The sequence below is a fragment of the Schistocerca americana genome, chromosome 1, assembly GCF_021461395.2.
Source record: "Schistocerca americana isolate TAMUIC-IGC-003095 chromosome 1, iqSchAmer2.1, whole genome shotgun sequence".
Lineage (NCBI taxonomy): Eukaryota > Metazoa > Arthropoda > Insecta > Orthoptera > Acrididae > Schistocerca > Schistocerca americana.
In genome coordinates this window covers 674618211-674632948 of record NC_060119.1, presented here as the reverse complement: position 1 = coordinate 674632948, position 14738 = coordinate 674618211, and the positions used below count along the sequence as shown (strand labels likewise).

The following is a 14738-nucleotide window of genomic DNA, read 5'->3' as shown; positions in this document are numbered from 1 at the left end:
GCGAACAACAGGTTCCTGGTGCAGATAACATCGATCCATCGAGAGAGAAAGAGAAATCACATCCAGAGAAGGCTCATCAAAATGCTTTACATTTACATCAACACCTATCCTCGCCCATACTGGACGAAATGACGCATTGTACGCGGTTTGTTTTTGAACTGCTATAAGTTAACCAAGATTGTGTTTTTCTATAGAAACTTTAAACAGCCATATAATTGTAAAAATTCGGCGCTTATAAGGTGTGCAATATGCCGAGACAATTCCTCATTCCCTGTCTTTACGATGAATATCACCCCAGCACTTATAAACCATCAGCTGTAAAGTAATAAGAGTATCTAATAGTATATATGAAGTTCTCGTGTACAGTTTACAATCCCTTCCTCGAAATTTACTTATAATTCCAAATTTTCCTTTGCCTTTCCATTTCATGTCTCTGATGAAAATGTTAATAAATAATAAATACAATCAACTGTGCATTTCGGTTCATTTTAAGTCTACGTAACGTAAAAATTGAATATAAAAAGTTTCTACTAAGGTGCTTGACCCCACGACTCTCGGGTTACCGTTCCGTATTCTTTTCCCCGCACCAACTAGCTCATGCCACGGCCGACCCGCTACAAAAATGCTGTTTTTTTTCTAAACGGTTGGCCATTTGGAGCTCTCATTTTTGTCACTCGCATGTACCACACACGACGATGCAATCGATGATGACGAGTAGCCGCGGTCCGCATGTTAGTGAATACATGAATTATGGCCCACCGACCAATGGAATGTTAATCCAGTCACACGACTCTAATTTGACCCAGCTTCCTAAAGCAAGACGTACATACGTTCGCGGAACGCCGTATGAAGCGGACGATCTAGACTGTAGCTTTCCCAGAGTGAAGGATGGTGGATGTTTTATGATAACTGTGGTTTTCAGTGTCTTCTCTGCTTTCAGTCGAAGTAAAGGTGTTCATACAGTAGAGCAGCATGTTTTTTATCCTCTGGCTCATATGATTAATATAATACAACTGTGTGAATACTGGAATTTTTATCTTTAGAGATACAGCTCATGGTCGTAATAACGCTTGAGCTACAGTATGAAAACTATCGTCTGAAGTTTTAGCGTGACAAAGGAGTCACAGAAAATCACTAGAGGACCGAACAAATAATAAAAAACCATGCATCATTCTTAACAATGGGAAGAGCACAATCTAGATTATACAATACATACGGTGTTGCACGAAGATATATACGTCTTGCTTTAGGAAAACGTGCAAAAGTAGACTCATGTGTCTATGTTCGACTGATCAGTGTGCCAAATTTGTGACTTCAGTAGGTAGTAGCCTTCGTCGGATTAGTTTGGTTTCCAATTAAGTTTGTCATCCTATTTTGCTGAGAGTATTTATTTTGTGCAATTTTATATAGGCACGTATTGAGCAGTCACTTCCTTAGCAGTGATTTTCTTTGAAGAAACACATCTGTTTCTGTCTGTCACTAAGTTCAGCCTTTCTTGCAACATCGCGTTCAGTCGACGGTGTTTTCTCACGAACGCATTATGCTGAAAAACAATATAGCGCCAGCAGATTTGTGGCTGTTGTCACTGGTGTCAAAGCTAAGCGATAACGGACAGTATACCCTCGTTTGAAGTCTAAGGTCCGAGATGATAGAGAGCAGTGCACCACAACAATCACGGTTATAAAAGAAATTTAGAAAGCATTCTGCGATTGGAGCACAGCGATCGGTATAAAATGACAACAATCAAAAACAGTCTCGATTGCGTTCAGATTATTTTATTTGTTAGCAACCCGTTTCGGCCCTTTCCTCAGACCATCTTCAGGCTTTTCACCGACATTATGGCTGCTGCTGGTTGTGAAAAATTCTGAAGACGGTCTGAGGAAAGGGCCGAAACCAGTTGCTAACAAATAAAAAAATCAGGAAACATGATAAAGACTGTTTATTTGATTTTTAGCACTTTAATCAAGGATATATTGGTAAAAGAGGAAACAAAAAGATGCTTCCACTACGTAGTATTAAAATAAGTCAATGGCTAACCACCGAAATGATTTATATACACCTGGTTGTTCACTTAGGTGTTCCCTAGACTGGTTCTGTCACCAAGGTCGACGTGAGGATTTCAATGTGCGGTCCCACTATCTCCCCCTGTAACCCACAGAAGTTCTGCGTACCGTGCTCGAGTCCAGGTCGGCAGCACGAGCTGTCTCGGCCGTACTCGTAAGCACCGCAGGGAACGCCTCAATGTCCACGAATCCACTCTCCCTGCCGGGGGGCGCTCCGTCACGACAGGTGCATAATCAACAGAGAACTGAGGGGAGAGGCACGCCGCTTGTTCCACACGCACAAAACCGGCCCGCAGGTGCGCGTTCGCCTCCTCGTCCCCACGCTTTCCTCTACTGCTTGCCCACTATCATTACACATCTCCAAAACCACTCCGCAGCGATCAAACATAGCCGCGCATTTCTGCCTCATAGGCGTCTTTCGTAACTGATTCTGCGCCTACGCGTGGAACCTATTAAATGAGCACTTATTAACAAATGTTGGCAGTTTCCCGGAAGTCATAACAGTGAGGACTGTACGAGGCAAATTGTGGTTTTCTATAAGAATAAATTCGTAACTCAGTGCTTCGTTTAGCACTATGCAAAAACTCATATGATATCCGGCAGCATTCGGCGAAGCATCTTGCTCAATATCATCTTTTATTTATGCAGCTTGAAACAACGCGAGCCATCGGTATATTGTTTGAAGGGTGATTTCATAATATTCTTATGTGACGTCTGCGATGTTTTTGTTTGTATATTTCAGTTGTAGATGTTTGTCGTGTGTTTTGTTTCTAATACGTCATATAATTCGAGTGGATGGTGGCTTAGATTGTGTTGTTTCTGTATCTTTGTAGGTCTAGTGCAGATGGAAAAGCGCTAGAGGAAACGATGTTTTGGATGGTTTATCTAGTCTCATATAAACTTTTTATGAGGTTCTAATGACAGAATGAACTGTAGCGTAGCCAGAGCTCTAGGCTAAGTTGGAAGGTAATTGGCTGTGAGCTGGCAAAGCCAAACAATGTGTCACTACGAAGTGCTAATTTTGTTGACAAAGTCTGTGGCAGTAGACTGACCTGTAACGAAGTCTGAGGCCTGGATTAAGTTGGATATTGAAATTTGAAATCAGTTAAAAAACAATACAGATCGCAAAGGTACATTTATTCAAACGCGACCGGTTTCCATCATCATTAGATCATCTTCTGACCTTCAACCATATCGATGGACGATGGCTGTGTACGGAGCAGGAACAGCTGAACGTTCCACCCATAGCCATTGTCCATCAATTGGGTGAAGATTTGAAGATCATGTGATGATCGAATACGGTCACGTTTTAAGAGAGATGCCTTTGCGACCTACACAGTTTTATAACTAATTTCAAATATTGCTCTTTTATCGTTAACTTTGTCCAGTAATGTTTTCAAAAATGGGTGGTGACAGGTTGGTTGATCGTTGAGAAAGCCAACGAACATGTAACGGAATCTTTTTTATATATACATTGCATATTGCACAGCTGCATTTACATCCCTGATAAAGACCGCTGTTTTCCCACAGTGTTCTGATATTTTCCAGTTTTTAATGCGCTTGAAGGCGTTAATAACAAGAACATTATCCGTCCAGACCCCTCAATTACCGTTAGAGTGTCTCTTTTTATTTTGTTTTCATGTTGTTATTAAATCATCCATTGGTCGCTTCTTAAGACCCGTATTTCACATTAGTAATGACATCATTGGTCGATCGCCGCGGTATCTAGTTGTGAGTGCCAAACACGCGGCTTCAAAAATTGTGTGGTAGTTTCCCCTGCTTCCTTAAGATGGTTAAGTAAAAGCTGCACGGTTCTTCCGACAAGTCAAATCCGAATATTTCCCAATAATTGGCTAAATGGACCTAATTTTCTTAGTCGACTGGTAATCATGTCGTTGAAGGACTTGTCTTCGCTAACAGTAAGAAAATAAGTGGAATTTTTCGAAAGATTTAATAGGTTGTGCGGTTGCTTAAAAACAGTCGCTGGTTTTCTCTGATTGTTTATTAACTGTCGTGACAACTTTCTGGTTTACCGCATCATCTGACGAGTTATTGTACACATAAAAAGTAACAGATGTTAGGTTACAAATTTTACAGAAACGCAAGTTTCTTATAGAAGTCAAGAGTATTTAAGAACAAACCGCTTTTTGATACAGACATACATACGATTTTTGACGCAAATACATGAGATTTCGATGTAGATGTCAAACACTTTCATTACTAATGTGTAGAATAACAGGTAGAACCATTAGTTGCGCAGTTCGACCATAACTGTCGCAGTACCATACAAGCAACGGGCAGCGCCACCGTGTGCGCCGGGAGGAAGGCTCCGTCGTACTAGCTGGCGTAAGCGTGTCGATGCGCATGCTACCTGTTATTCTACATATTATGTTCAAATGTGTGTGAAATCTTATGGGACTTAACTGCTAAGGTCATCAGTCCCTAAGCTTACACACTACTTAACCTAAATTATTATAAGGACAAACACACACACCCATGCCCGAGGGAGGACTCGAACCTCCGCCGGGACCAGCCGCACAGTTCAGGACTGCAGCGCCTTAGACCGTATTCTACATATTATATAGTGATGACAGTATCTGATATCTACATCAAAATCTCATGTATTTGCATCTAAAGTGGTACCTATTTTTGTATCAAAAAGCGCTTTTTTCTCGAATATTGTTGGTTTAAAACGGACTTTTATAAGAAATTCGATTTTTTGTAAAATTTGTAACGTAACATCTGTTACTTTTGCTTGTTTACAATAGGTCATCAGATGGTGGGTTGAACCCTAAACGCGTCATGACAGTTAATAGCCGGCCGGAGTGGCCGAGCGGTTCCAGGTGCTACAGTCTGGAACCGCGCGACCGCTACGGTCGCAGGTTCGAATCCTGCCTCGGGCATGTGTGTGTGTGTGTGTGTGTGCGTGTGTGTGATGTCCTTAGGTTAGTTAGGTTTAAGTAGTTAGAAGTGCTAGGGGACTGATGATCTCAGAAGTTAAGTCCCATAGTGCTCAGAGCCATTTTGAACAGTTAATAAACAAATTCAGAGAAAACCAGCGACTGTTTTCAAGCAACCATACAGCCTTTTTAAATTCTTACCAATAACTATATTCATAATGGCTGCATGCCTCTACAAGGACTTTCGGTCTGGTTTGGAAGAAAATAAGTGCCGCAACCAATCTCTCGGCTATCAGTACACCACAAATGTAAAACGTTACTTTCGGTCTACGGCAGACAAATCTGAAAGACATACTTCCCCATTTATGCATGTTTCAATCAGTGAAGAGGTTCATTCGTGTGGAACAACACTTTGACCGAACCGCCTCTGTTAACTGTGTGACGTAGCTGCTCCACACGGTCTGTGAGGTCTGCTCTGCGCCCTAGGAGCGGTTCTCCCCGAGGCCTGCGCTCTGCGTGGCTGGCCGTGGCGGCGCCCTGGCAGTCCACGTGTGCGGTCTCTCTCTCTCTCTCTCTCTCTCTCTCTCTCTCTCTCTCTCTCTCTCTCTCTCTCTCTCCTGTTCCGGGAGGCACTGTTCTGTTCTGCCGGCCGCGCATCTGTGCCGTCGCACTCGTCCGCCGCGTGCAAGCTGTGTTCGCGCAAGAGCTCTGCCCGTAATTTTATTTATATTCACGATCTGCAAACCAAGCCGACGGCCTTGCTGCAGTGGTAACACCGGTTCCGTCAGATCACCAAAGTTAAACGCTGTCGGGCTTGGCTAGCTCTCGGATGCGAGGCAAGCGGGGTGCACCCGGCCCTCTAAGGCAAACTGAGGAGCGGCTCCGGTCACGGAAATTGACGTACGGCCGGGAGAGCGGAGTGCTGACCACACGCCCCTCCATATCCGCATCCAGTGACGCCTACAGGTTGAGGATGACACAGCCGTCGGTCAGTACCTTTGGGGTCTATTGACGCCTGCTCGGGCGGAGTTTAGTTTTTAGATCTGCAAACCAGCACGTGCGTTGTAGTGCAGGATTCTCTCCCTCTCCATCCCTCCTGCCTGAATTGAAAGCGAAAATCTCACTGTTAGGCAAACTTGTTGTCAATCATTTATTTTATAAGCCCTGTACTTCGGCGGTATGTGGCTGAGTAGAATTACCTTGACCTTGGTTTTCTCGTTTTCGACTGGTTCTTCACTTGGAGTGTTGTCCACCTCTCGGACTGAACCTTTTAATTTACTTAGCTTTTGTACCTACGAGATTCCCAGTGTCTCCACTCACTCAGATTTGATACGCGTCCACCACACTCCTAATAGACTCGAAAGCGGACACAGGAGAGTTTAGCACACACTCTCTCATTAAAAGGAATTACATCGTTGTCTGGCTGTTTCAGTGCGCTACAGTGTGACACACTAGCAACTGCACGCGCAGATTCTGAAGAGCGGGGGTTATGAACATAACCCGAACCGCAATAAATAAATAAAAGAACTCCTAGCTGAGTCGTATATATTTTTATATGTCGTATCTATCAACTTCCAAATTAAATTTTAGACACACTTTTTAGATAAACTAACAGGAAAAGAAGTCTCTGAAATAACAAGTAATCCTAGTCGTTACAAGCTACATGTCGACACTTTTCAACTCCTTGCGTGAGGTCCTGGCTACATGGAGGAACTAGCGAACTGACCGGTAACATTCCACCCAGTGAAAGGCACAAACTCGCAGTGACCTTACCTGCCTGCTGGCAACAACACGGCCGACACAGTTCCCGAGTATACAGACGGAACCGGCATTCCAGAGGAACTCAAGTAAGCAAATACCGAAACGGAGTGACACTCCATTAAGGCAATAATAAAAACTCGACTTGCAGAATACAGAGGCAAACGACTGATAGGCAGCCTCCCCTCATTTAGAGCCGTAGTCTGCAGAGCAGTGTTCATAATCATAGCTCTAAGTGAAACATTGTTGAAGGTGAGTACCGGTGAACACTTCGATTTTATGTTATTACCTTATGACGTTGTCAACGTTGTGACTCTTTGTTGCTATTACAGTCCTTAAATTTATTGATACGTTTCGCACTACCTCTTCATTTCTTCTTAAAGGTCGCCGCAGCAGCTCCAGCTAAGTTCGGCTTTCCCGATAAGAGAAAGTCAGTCGGGTCTGTACTGGCACTCGAACCGGCCGCAGAACTACAGTAATACTGAAGTTTCGTATCGAGACTGCAAACTAGAAAGGAAATACTGCACTTAACAGCAGGTACTCCGCAGCGGTTAGCCGCATTATATCACTTCGCGTCAGTATAAACAAAAGTAGCTTCATTTGCAATTCCGTGAAAACAAACTAAGGTGATTGCAGTTTTGAGAAAGACTGAGCTAATTCAATCGCTATTTGATAAACATTCACTCAGTTCTGTCCATAAGGAACGCGTGAGAACGCGGTCGTATGCATATACGGCAAAGGTACTTGAACACTTGCCTTCAGTCGCACATGTGAGGTTTTCTAATTGCACTTCACGATTCATTTAGGCCCTGTGGGTGCATCTCCGTATGTTATTTGTTTATTGCAATGAAGTTCTTCTGAGTATCTGCGGGCGTCGTTTGTATTAAACAGTGACCGTAGCGGCTACCACGGAATACGCTTCTATTGAACCGAAATGTCAGCTGTTTTATCACATGTGAGGAGGTTATGTATCCATAAGAACTGCACAGAAAAGGACGCCGGCCGCGAAAGACAATAATTTTACATAATTCAGATTTGCTTATTTACATCGCTTCTTTTCATCTTCAGCGTTAAGACTGTGGAATTGTTCTCTCCTCATAAGAAACAATCAAGTATAAGATTGTAGGACAGGAAAGAGAAGAAAAGGGAACAAAAACTTTCATGAAAAAGCTTACTAGATACGATTTCTTGGGTTCACCAAGTTTCTTCGCCTTTTATGAAATCTTTTCTATTAGGTTTTTCTCAAAATTTCATCGTTTTCCATCTCTTTAGTTTCTTGTGGTCTGCGTGTTCCTTCACGATCCTTCGCTTAAAGTAGCCAGCCTTAGTGCTGACTTGGTCAAGAGAAAAGCAAGCAGTCGAAACAGAAAATAAAATAAAAGAGAGGATCTAATATAAGGGACGAAATGCATTGCATAAATCCAATCAAACACACATATCTATGACTGAGGGAAGTTTTTAAATACCGGTATAATCCCTGTGGTTAAACATGGACTCTTCACACTGAAATCTTTTGTCATTTACCACTGTACAGTCTCTGTCACTAGAGTTCTCTTATATCTTGTACGACATCGAACAGCCACTACCGCCTTGTTTCAGTGGGCAAACTACGCCGATGTTCACCTTACGGTGGTGTTCGCCTATTCTACCAGTGTAGTCTGGCCTCCTACAAACTACAACTATCGTAATTTCTCTACAGGCGATACTGATCTTGGCGCACTGTTGCGATGACAACACCGAAATCAAAATAGTGTGGGGAAGATAGCGCCTTGTGGCGGCAGCATTCGAGTGCCGCCCGCTGAGGAGGTCGGCCACTTTGCTGCATCCCGCTCTCTTCCGGCAACAACGGCTCGGCCTGTCGCACACCGTGGCAGACAGCGCGCAGGTGGCTCCAACTCACCGGTGGTGGCGAGGGCGGCGCACCCCAGCAGCAGCTGGAGCAGGAGGGCGGCTGCGCGTGACATGGCGCTCTGGAGCACTCGACGGCTGCGGCTGCTTGTGGCGAGCCTTCCCGCACTGGACTGGCGCCGCGGAGGCTACGGAGGCGGCCGCCGGCTCCTGAGGGCCGCGCCGCACCACGCCGCCGTGCTGCCGCCTTACGGGCCACCGGGGAACTCGGCCACGGCGCTGACTCAACCGCAAGACCGCGCCAGGAATGCCGCAAAGCCGCAAACGGTGACCGCACCCGCGTCTTCCGTGTCAGCTCGCGCATAAAGTGACAGCGCAATTACTACGGCCGCGATGGATGGCGGATGCTGCGACAGTAATACCTGCGGCACAATGCGTGCTGCGATGTGAGCCTGTAATTGCGTCGCGCTCGAGAGACCTGTGTGTCGCGCGAGTCTCGAGCAAACACATCGCTTTCCGTTGGCAAGCTAATCGCTGTTCCTCTTGTGTTCCACGAGTTATACCATATCAGCTACATCAAACCCAACCAAGTAAGTTCATCGAACGAAATATTCGATATCTCGCTAAGAGAGCGAACTCGTCGCTTTGGAGTGCTAGCGATGGCATATTTTTTGTTGTTATTGTATTTGTGTGGCTTCTTGTTGCCCAGATATTTAGCCATTATACACAGGGCAACACAATTAAAGGAACACGCAACTTTCTCCCAGTCCAACGCAGAAATCTGAAGTTTGCCGTTCCTCTGGTGCAAAAGCGTGGCGCTCTGCGACGTAGCCGTTGGGCAGGACGATGCTTCAAACAGTTTGGTGTCGACACGTGCGGAAAAAGGAAACATCTGACGTCTAAGGTGGTTTAATGATATCCCATTTGCACCAAAGTTGACCTCAATTCTGCCCAACGCTATGTGGCGTGTCATGCGATCTGAAGATCGTCACAGCCCCTCTTAGTCACATTTCACCCCTTCTTTTAACGCCTCTGGGATGGACGTTAGAACCGCGACGCACGGCGTTGAAATCACGCGGTTTTCTTATGAGTGGCCGAGGAAAACATTCCAAACACACCGCTGCTCAGAATCGGCACCAAAAGGCCTCAGGGATTTGCATTCAGAACCTCAATGAAATGGTTCAAATGGCTCTGAGCACTATGCTACTTAACTTCTGAGGTCATCAGTCGCCTAGGGCTTAGAACTAATTAAACCTAACTAACCTAAGGACATCACACACATCCATGCCCGAGGCAAGATTCGAACCTGCGACCGTAGCGGTCGCTCGGCTCCAGACTGTAGCGCCTAGAACCGCACGGTCACTCCGGCCGGCGAACCTCAATGAAACAGTCCCTTTTTCTGGACCGTTGATTCCCACACATCTCGCGGTCGACAACGACGGTTCGCCGTGCCATGAGCAACAGGAAGACGTTTCTGTTGACCTTTGACACTGCCGACGACCTCGGATGGTTCAGTCCCAGTCTAAGGACGTTAGGACACTGTGGGACTGTCTCCCCATTAGACGCGATCTGACCTTTTTGGAGCACAGGATGACAGCAGTTTTTGCTCTCGTGTCTCGTGTACAGGTTGGAACCACTGAGCACCGTTCAAGACCATTCGACGAAATTTGAACGGGACTGGAAGCAGCAAAGCATGCTTATCCTTTCCCTCCATTTTATTTAGCGCCTTCCTATGGTGGCGTGATCACGTGGGGAGGGATGCAACTTTAGCATATGTGTGACTAGAACGGCAAAATGTCCTAAGACCTCCTCCCCCCCCCCCCCGTTCGGCAAAACCCTCGGTGCCACCCACTCTCCTTTGTTGAGCACCTTAGGTATGTACCTGTGACGAGAGTCATAGGCACCAGCAGGTACGCTGCTGCTGATTCGCCGCTACACTGAGCTCTTGTGCCTGATAGGAGGCCATCCGGAATTGGAGAGTGTCGAAGGAGTTGCCAGTCTGCAGGCGTCTAGGACTTCGTCACAGGTTCTGTCTGAACATGCACATTTTTAAAATTTTCAGTACATACGGGCGACTACCAACGGGAGTTTTGTACCCTTTGTTGTTTTATTCACGCATGTGTGAGCTATTATCCGTAGCGATCGTTTTGGGGAATCCCTCAGCAGCAAAGAGGCATCAGAGAATTTTGTTAGTCTCAGCAGAAGTGGTGTTTATCATGTGGGATGCGTAAGGGTATCCTGAACTGGAGTTGATCAGGATGAACCACTGGGATCCATGAAACAGCCCTGTGAAATCCAAGTCCCATCGATCATCTGCATCTGGCCACAAAAAATACTGGTGCAGGGATGCTGCCTGACATGTTTGGCACATGTTGCAGGCTGACATGAGGGAGGCAATGTCTTTATCCAATCCATGCCAATAAAGGTATCAGTGGGCCAGTTGTTTGGTGAGGACGATTCCCCAATGGCCATCGTGGAGGAGATCGAGGACACAGTGGTGCAATGCATGCAGTATGACCACCTGGGGAATGTTCAAATCACTATGCAAAGGGATGATGCCACTGCGGAAGAAAGAGACTGTGCCCATGATCCCAAAAATGCTAAACTTCCACATCGACAGCTGTTCGGCTGACCCACAATGATTTGGCGGCAGAGAGCTTGCAGAGTGGTGGCCCGCCGGACCACGTCACCATCCAACAGAAGCGCGTCCAGAGCTGTGTCCATGTTTGGTTCCACATGGAAACAAACAAAGGGGCACGTATCAAACTCATGGTCCACTCCAGCAGGCATCCGGCAAGGAAATCAGCGTTTACATGCCTTTTAGAGGAGCAATAGACAATATCATAGTCGAACGTCGCCATGAAGAGTGCCCAACACTAGAGGCGGCGCACTGTCTCCGTGGGCACTGCGGCACCTGGGTGGAACAAAGAAACTAAAGGTTTGTGTTCGGTCTACAGAGTGAAATGACGGCCACACAAGAAATTGTAGAATTTTGTTAGGGCGAAAACCAGCGCCAAAGCTTCCTTTTCAATTTGACTGTTTGGTTTGAGCATCGGTCAATTTTTTGAATGCGAAGGCCACCAGCCTCTCAACGTCATTTACCACTTGCGAGAGGATGGCATCCAGGCAATAGTATGATGCATCGGTGGCGACGATGGGCAGGGGTCGTATGTGGCCAGACAAGGAGGTCGTGAGAGGGCCGACTTGAGACTTGTGAAAGCCTGGTCACATACTGTGTCCCAAACCCGACGCACATCCTTGCGCAACAACCCTATCAGGGGCGTCGAAATCTCGGCGGCGTGGGGTGTATAGCGTCGATAATAGTTAATTTGACTGAGGACAGATTGTAGTTGCTTCACTGGGAGGAGGCAGGTTTTTAATCACCTCAACATACTCCTTAGAGGTGTGTAGACTGTGAGCATCATTTGTAAACCCAAGATAACTGACCTTGCACACAAAAAAGTCACACTTTTCTTTCCAGCAACGCAAGTTAGCCTCAGAAGAAACCTTGTCCATGATGTCCACTGCAGATGAGCCGCCAACAATGACATCGTCTAGATATTTTGCTGCACCAGGCACCTAACTTGTGACTTGTTCCAAATAACGTTGGAAAATGGCGGGGACACTGGCAATGCCAAATAGGAGGTGGTTGTACCAGAAAAGGCCACATGGGGTATTGATAGCTAGGATCTGCTGCAATTCCTCATCCAACGGCAGCTGCAAATAAGCATTGTGCAGATCGAATTTGGCGAAAACAGTTGAGCCCGCAAGACGTGTGAGTCTGCCATCTACCAATGGAGCAGGATAAGCATTGATGATGGACTGAAAATTTACAGTGACCTGAAATCGCGTAAAGCACCATTTGGCTTCTCAACTAACATGATAGGTGTTGCCCAGTGACTGACTGTGCGTGATGGGAGAAAGGATGCCTTCATCTTGTAAGTGGTCGGCAGGAAAGAATGAATGATCAAGTTTGAACACATTTTATTTAACTAAGCCACCTTCTTACTGTGCACTAATTTCCAAATTCAAAAACAACAAGAAATGCAATAATTCTTATGATGGCATAAGCCAGATAAAAGTTACAATACAATGAAAAGAAATAATAACAACCAAAATATTATGCTACAGGATTCCAAAGTGCTGTTACGCCCAACAAGATACAAATTCCTATAGAAGACTACAGCGAGTGTGTTCTGGGCTATAACTGGCAAAGGTATTGGCTGGAGCTGTCCTAGCTGTAGGTACAAACTGCCGGTCTTACTCTGCTGGTGATCTTACAACACCGATTATGTAGAGTGCTACACTTAGTCACATTAGTTCCAATTAGTGGATCTCTGTCACATGACTTTTCACAAAGTAGTGCTGTGTTTATGCGGAAGGTCTGTTGATGTTTACATTCATTGGGAATGTTTTGATATGAGCTCTTGAAGAGAGGACGGCAGCCCACATTGCTCCTCTGTTGTGCACGCCCTCTAACTCATAAGGGGCCGTTACAACATTTTATGTCCTTGCTCCATCCGTCATGGGATATTTTGTAGCCAATCCATATTCTGTACTCATTAGACTGTTAAATGCATTCAACAGATCCTCTAATACTTCTTCACTTTCACTGACGGTGGCAAATGTCATCAGCGAATCTTATCATTGATATCTTTTCACCCTGAATTTTAATCCCACTCTTGAGCCTTTCTTTTATTTCCATCACTGCTTCTTCGATGTGTAGATTGAACAGTCAGGGCAAAAGACTCTATCCAGTCCTACATCCTTTTTTATCCTAGCATTTCATTCTTGGTCTTCCAGCCGTATTGTTCTCTCTTTATTCTTATACATATTGTATATTACCCGTCGTTCCCTATACCTTAATCCTATTTTTATCAGAATTTCAAACACCTTGCACTATTTTATATTGTCAAAAGATTTCCCAGGGCGCAAATCCTATGAATGTGTCGTTATTTTTCTTGAGTCTTTCTTCCATTGTCGACTGCAACGTCAGAACTGCCTCTCTGGTTCCTTTATCTACCCTAAATCAAACTGTTCGTCACCTAACAGATCTTCAGTTTTCCTTTCCATTCTTCTTCATATTATTCTTGTCTGCAACATTGATGCATGCACTGTTAAGCTGATTGTCATTCTCACAATCGTTGGTTTTTGCTGTCTTCAGTCATGAGTCTCACACATTCCGCACACCAATGTGAATAGTCGGTTTTCCTTTTTTTTATTTATTTTTTGACGCTTCTCCAATGAGCTTAGGAACTCCGACGATTTCATAAATTGCTTCTGCCTTACTTGATCTTAAGTCGTCCAAAATTCTCCTAGGTTCTGATTCTAATAATTCATACCCTATCGGTTCCCTGTTGAGTACTGTTTCTTCTTATATCACGTCATCGAACAAGTCTTCCCCGTCACAGAGACCTTCAATTTGCTCTTTACACCTATCCGCTCTCTCCTCTGAATTTAACACTGGAATTCCCATTACACTCTTAATATTATCACTCTTGCATTTAATTTCACCGAATGTTGTTGTGATTTTCTGTATGCTGAGTATGCTGAGCAAGACCTTCTGACAATCATTTCTTTTTCTATTTCTTCACATTTTTCTTGTAACCATTTCGTGTTAGCTTCCCTGGGCTTCCTATTTATTTGATTCCTAAGTGACTTGTATTTCTGTATTTTTTTGAACATTATTGTCCTTTTTTCCACCGATCAACTGTTCTTCTGTTACCCATGGTTTCTTCACAGTTATCTGCCTTGTACCTAAGTTTTTCTTTCCAACTTTTGTGATCGCCCTTTTTAGAGATGTCCGTTCCTCTTCAGCTGATCTGCCCACTGAGTTATTCACTATCGCAGTATCCATAGCCTTAGAGAACTTCAAGCGTATCTTTTCATTCCTTAGTACTTCTATATTCCACTTCTTTTCTCATTGATTCTTCCTAACTAGTCTCTTAAACTTGAGCTTACTCTTCATCATCACTAAATTGTGATCTGAGTCTATATCTGCTCCTGGGCACGCCTTACAATCTGGAATCTCAGCATAACCATGATAGTAGCGGTTGCAGCATCCCTGAATATGGAAGTTAGTAGGAATATAAAAAAAGGGAGGAAGGTTTATCTGTTTAGCAAGAGTAATAGAAGGCAGATATCAGACTACCTAACAGATCAAAACGAA

General features: G+C 44.8%; 1 protein-coding gene across 3 annotated transcripts in view; it reads right to left on the bottom strand.

Annotated features, from left to right (window-relative positions):
* Nucleotides 1-8727, bottom strand: part of LOC124608658 (putative epidermal cell surface receptor) — a 412883-nt gene extending 404156 nt beyond the window's left edge. For all 3 annotated transcript variants that reach the window (XM_047140005.1, XM_047140004.1, XM_047140006.1), the window contains exon 1: nt 8622-8727. In XM_047140005.1, the coding sequence (XP_046995961.1) occupies nt 8622-8685 (64 nt within the window). In that variant the 5' untranslated portion in view covers nt 8686-8727. The remainder of the gene's footprint in view (nt 1-8621) is intronic.
* Between the last annotated feature and the right edge of the window lie 6011 nt (nt 8728-14738).